Source organism: Limulus polyphemus, unplaced genomic scaffold (assembly GCF_000517525.1).
Source record: "Limulus polyphemus unplaced genomic scaffold, Limulus_polyphemus-2.1.2 Scaffold2234, whole genome shotgun sequence".
Lineage (NCBI taxonomy): Eukaryota > Metazoa > Arthropoda > Merostomata > Xiphosura > Limulidae > Limulus > Limulus polyphemus.
Genome location: NW_013667844.1, coordinates 196,517 through 202,830, shown reverse-complemented (window position 1 = coordinate 202,830; position 6,314 = coordinate 196,517). Strand labels below are relative to the sequence as shown.

The window sequence follows — 6,314 nt, the reverse complement described above, 5'->3', positions numbered from 1 at the left end:
GTCAGAAATAGTAAAATTTAAATAATTTGTCAAGGAATTTTTATTGTTAATAATACCTATTTACATTATGATTGTCAGCTCTATTTAGCAAAACTAACTTATTTATTATTGATCGTTGCGAAATACACGAAGTATGCACAGACGTGTTTGGTTAGAAACTATGTCCATTTGTGTTATATGAAAATTGTATTTGATGCTTTGACGAACTAACAAGTTTAAAGTATACAGAAAGTGAAGTTATGAAAGATATGGAAACAAAGAATTTATGAATTGTAAACGACCTTCAGTCTGTAATTTTTATAGGAACGAAATCATTATTTGTTTTAGTCTTGGTTTTACACAAGGGTCAGCTTTTTAAGCATGCACCTTGCATGTGATGAGTCAGAATAAAATAACCAACAAAGTTGAAAGAGTCCACATTTGTATTTGTGTTAATGACATTGATCATTAAGTTTCTAGAAATAGTTTTTTGATGGCAAACGTGTAGCAGAAAAAATTGTAAGAGGATTATTTACTTAAGTAGAGTTTATTGAGCTTTTAGCCTATTTTTGAAGAACACCTATATGCAAATAGTTTCAGTCAGTATTAGGCTCCAAATCAGTAAGAAACAAGCTCCAAACAAATATATGTGAATATTTTTACAGAAACGCATGAATATAATTTTCTACAATAGTAATTGTTAAAAATTTCTATTTACGTAGTTCTTTGAAAGTTAAATTTTAGTGAAGTAAATAAATTTATAAAGATAAACATGAAATTTAAATTATTTTATATTATTTATAGGTTTAAATAAATGTCCTTTTTAGGGTGAATAGATGTTATACAATATATTAATTATATAAATGAAAACTAATGAATTAACAATAAGTGTTTTGCATACAAAACGTCAAAAATACGTAAAGTATATCACGCAAATTAATATAGAATCGAAAACTATAATCATCTACTACAGTACGTTAAGTGTGTTACAAACACTAACCACTTATAGAAATACCATCTGTCTTTGTAAAACTTATGTTACAATTAAATATATAAATGAAAACTATAAACATAAGGTGAGACAAACTGAAATCTGTACGCAGACCTACGGGTCTACAGTAGCACTGCTCTTAATAACACTATCCGCCTACACTAACAACATCTGATTTTGTAAAACGTACCTAATACAATTAAATATATAATAATGATATGAATTAGAGATAAAAGTAGTAGATTTAATGTAAATTTTACATATAAAGGGAAACTTTAGTTGTGATAAAGATTATAAACTTTTCAGTACTGATAATTGTAAAATGTACAATATACAAATTAGATGAAATATTAATTATAAGTCATTGATTATTACTGAAACGAAAATTATAAAGTTGATGACGTAATTACATGTTCAGAAATTAATCTACATTACCTTCTGGTGGTTCACCTGCAAGATATTTGCATGCTCATCATAGATTATCTCATCTTAGTACCTCTTTCCTATAGCAATACGCCCTATGGTGCTACGTCGTGAAACTATGATGTCATCGCCTTCTGGTGCCACTTGTGGACGACTCTATCCCTCCCTCCCTTCCCCAGAGGGGCAGCCAATTAGCGCACGCGTATAGAGTACCGCACTAATTACTGCCAAATATGGTAAAATCTATGGTTTCATTCTATCATCGGTTTTAATCTAATACTAAAATCGGATGCATTTCTATGAGACGTTGTTCTTACATCATTGATTTGACATTAATTGATGATACACAAAGGGGTCAAAGATATCATGGTTTACATACATTCATGATCTCAGGAAAACACGTAGGTTCAAGAAATCAATTTAACCAAAGGCTTCGTATCTTGTAGTTTATATACATATGCTTCTTAACATTGGCTAAACTGACTACCATTTTATTTAGTTGTGATGAAAAAAAAAAGTCATAAATCTAATTGTAAAATATATTCCATAGCACTTATGTAAATGAAATATTTATTGTTTGGGAGTATAAATACATAGCATCTTGAGAGTGAAGTTTAAAACAATTGCAAACATATCCTACAAACGTACCTCACTCACAAAAAACAAAATGAAATTTGAAAATTACACTTCTCATAAATATTCTAAGTCAATATCAATTTTTGATGATGCTTGTATTTCAGGAAATACTTTTTCCTTTGTAGATTATGCTCACTTTGCTGAATCGGTTATATACTATTGGCTGAAACTGCAATTTCAATTGTAACAAGCTTCTGCGAAAAACGTTCAAGTTAATCTATACCACAGATCTCGGGCCCGGCATAGCCAAGTGGTTAGGGAGCTCAACGAATCCTCGTCCCATCAAACATGCTTGTCCTTTCAGCCGTGGGGGCGTTATAATGTGACGGTCAATCCCACTATTCGTTGGTAAAAGAGTAGCCCAAGAGTTGGCGATGGGTGGTGATGACTAGCTGCCTTCCCTCCAGTCTCACACTGCTAAATTAGGGACGGCTAGCGCAGATAGCCCTCGTGTAGCTTTGCGCGAAATTCAAAACAAACAAACAAACACAGATCTCGTCAAGTTTCCACAGAATGTATTTGCACGTCAGCTTCCAAGATCGTGAGTCATGAACATCCGTTGCAGAATTTGACAGCTGTATCGTAAAATGGGACTACTGTGATTCCCGTTTCTCCGATCATCTCCAGATGAAAACAGCTATTGACGGAGAAATATGGCTGAAAGCAGGTGAATCTTTGCCTGAGCCTTCGGGAACTTCGAATCCTTGTTTATTATGTTGTTAATGGCACCACAGGGTAGTCCAGTTTCATCACAATGAATTTTTGATTGAGAAGTTTCTTTTTATTTTCAGTAACCACAGCTTTCATTTTGTATATAGGCTGTTTCTCCGCATAATTTTGATTTTGGAGATCGTTGCTCTCTTAAGCACTCTGCTGTGTCAGTTTTCCGCTTCCTTGAAGAATACTGAATGCTGTATTTTTCAAAATGTCTTGTACTTTGGCTTTGAGTCGTTTAGCAGTCTTGCTCTATGAATATACTTTTTAGAACGAGCGATCATATACTTACCATAGACTTCAGTCAACTCTGAGGGTGTTTCTATGCTAATGGTCGTGAATTTGTCATTGGCCAGTTACATATATAGATACTAACCCGTCGTCCGTGGCACCTCGGCTAGCATCACTGCATTAGAGTTCTTATCAAGCGCGATTATTCCTCTGTATATTGCTTTCAGAAATAACATATGAGAACAAGAAGCGGATATTCTGATGGAGACTAATATTAGTAAAAACTTTTGTAACATCAATATACATTTTCTGATCAAAAGTGTGAATGTAAATAAAAGGCAAACAAGTAAACAATACAAATACTTACAAATATAAGCGATCTACTTAATAAACAATCAACACATACTTAAATAAAGTCCATTTATTCTATCATAATTTAATTATACCCATAATTTCATTCTGTTCTTTGTTTAGATACCTCCATATATCTAATCTGAAATGTATATTTTTGTCACTAATGCTTACTTATTATTAGTTAATCATATTCATACTCAATCATTAGAAAGATATATAGTGACATCCTAAATGCAATCACAACTTACAAACTGCTTTATTACGAAATCTTAATAAAAAGAGAATTATTTTAAAAGGTATTCTGCGACACAAGTTTTGCACATCTAAAATTTTATATACTCATTTGAGTGCGTTCTGTTTTTTGGATAAAATTCAAAAATAAAGTATTGGACCTTATTTGGCTCCTGTTAGGACCTTCCTAGATCTTCTTCATGTTTATGATGTAACTGTTAACATTGTTAAGCAGCAAAACTTCAACACGTTTTATTAGATTACACTAATTGAAGTCCCCTATTGCTCGCATTAAACACTTTAATATTGCTACAGGTTTATTATTAATGCTATGTTTGCTCTTATCGTATATTATGCTAATGAACTGTAAGAAATGGAACATACATAGTATTCGTAATACGCTCAAATTATATTACTTAATAAAATAATGAACAGATAATTCTTTGTTTGCGTTGAATGTCTCTAAGTTCTGTAATCTTGTGAATTTTTACCAGTTTTTTTATACTATTCAATTTATTATGTTTCATGCGTAAGTGTTTAAAGGTTAAGTTTCAAAGTTTTTGTTCTGGAAAAAAGTAATATTTCATTATGAACATTCAAGTCACAAAATGCAGTCAGTGGAACCTTATATTATATCAGAATAAGAAATATAATAATATTATTGCCACCGTGTTTCTGATACAGAACATATCGCCCCTTTCATTGCTAATTTACAAGCCATGACAAATTGTGGCCATTAAAGTTATTAACTTTTACGTAATAAAAACCGACTTCTAAATTCTTTATGTAATTATAATAACACTAGTTAATCTCTTCGTGAACTAGAAGTTATACATTTATACATATAAAATGAGTTTTACTAAAAGAACTATCTGGTATCAGCTAACTTAAAATTTCAATACAGTTTTGTTTATCAGTACACCATTTTTGAAACACTTATGATTCTACAATAAAAATAACGGTAAATAACCAGCTTTAATTCGACAGTTACATATTCATCTCACGAACTACAGTGTGGACTAGATTCGAACTATCTTAGGCAGGGTTTAAAGCAAAATCAGACTGTTTTTACAATGAAATATATTACTCAGAACCATTTTGTCGTATGTCAAAATATGCTAAAATTAACATTAATTTTATCTCATTGTATCATAAGTTGAAGAGTGGATTACATTAAATGCTTAAATTAGTGCTTAAATCATTTCTTTACCTAGATATTTGAAAGGTAAAAAAATAACTATTTGCTATAGTTTTATTTTCAAATCTAAGTTTGGATATTTTCTTAAGTGATAGTGCACAATTTAATATCTGTTAGTGGTTATATCTATCAGTGTTATTACGCGCTTTATCATAGTACTTAACGGCTTGTCCAATCATACTGGACATATTTATTTTGGCATTATATTTAAATAAACGATGCTATAAAAAGTCATGTTTTAATGCGTTGATTCATCAGTTTTAATCCTATCCGTTTGTCTCTCCTATACACATGCAAAGAATTTTACTTGGTGTTGTAATGTGATGTAAATAACAGAGATGAGTTGAACTGATTTATGTGCACATTTAGCACAACTGAAGGTTATAAGATAAATTACGTTAAAAACAAAGAAACAGCTAAATTAAAAAAGCGGCACCAAACATAGTGAATAATAATCACTATTCACGTGACAAACATAATTTGGCTGAGAACATATTGGCAAAGTAAATAATACAATCCTATGTTAGGTTCTCTCTTCCTGATCAGATCATTTTGTTGTAATTTTCACTTGTCTCGAGTGCAGGGTTGTTTGTCCACTTTGAAGTGCTTCATCTTTCGAAGCCTCAGAGAAAGTAGAGCAACAGCTGTTGATGATACTATTATTAAAGAAAATGGTTTCTTAGATTCGTAGTGAGAACTTCAAACTAAGAGCAAATGTAATTCAAATACCTTTAGAATTGTTCGTGATTATTCACACTATTCGCTACTATTTTCAATATCTCTTTATTGAACAATATATGAATTGTTTTTATAAAAAACACAGTAATAGCACTTTTTGTACTATTACTTTAATCCTTTTATTGGTTTAAAGTTATTGCCATTTTTTTTTATTAAAGATATGATATGATGTGTGGTGAGTTTTTAGTTAATTCTATAAAACTTTTCACCATCATGAAAAAATAAGCAACTATTATTTTATATTATACTAACATTTGTTTAGGATTTCACTTGGTTAGTAGAAAGAAATGCAGCGAAAAATCTCTCTTATAATCTAGTTTATTTATGATAACAATAGTTGGTACAGTTCATGTTTTTCGCCAGAGTTTATAATCTAATCTATTATACCATGTATACGAATTAAAAGTTCACATGTTAAGTACAGTTAAAAAATAGTGTAATTTCCGCTTCGTTTACATTGCTATATCACCTCAGATTTTATAAGACGTTAAAATTATCGTCGTATCTTACAACAAAACTAAAATCTTAAGGGCAATGTATTGAAACCGCAGGAAGTCATGTGCGCACTCATATTAAATAAAGGAAATTTGTGGAATGCAGGTTAAAAATGCTTTCTTTGAAATATAAGTTTTCAAAATATATAAATCCTAAAACAGTCAAGAGGAAATATATTTTTGTTTAAAATTTTACCTTATTGTAACTGTTTTGGGTAGAATATTTAGGTAAACAAAAGGTCATATATATATATATATATATATATATATATATATTTTTTTTTAGTGTCGAGGTAGGTTGGCGGTCTCGGTACCGTCGACGTCG

General features: G+C 30.7%; 1 protein-coding gene across 1 annotated transcript in view; it reads right to left on the bottom strand.

The window, feature by feature from the left end:
- Nucleotides 1-5,173: 5,173 nt before the first annotated feature.
- LOC106466355 (schwannomin-interacting protein 1-like) overlaps nt 5,174-6,314 on the bottom strand; it is an 8,924-nt gene continuing 7,783 nt past the window's right edge. The window contains exon 5 of the mRNA XM_022394347.1: nt 5,174-5,413. Coding sequence (XP_022250055.1) covers nt 5,305-5,413 — 109 coding nt within the window. The 3' untranslated portion in view covers nt 5,174-5,304. The remainder of the gene's footprint in view (nt 5,414-6,314) is intronic.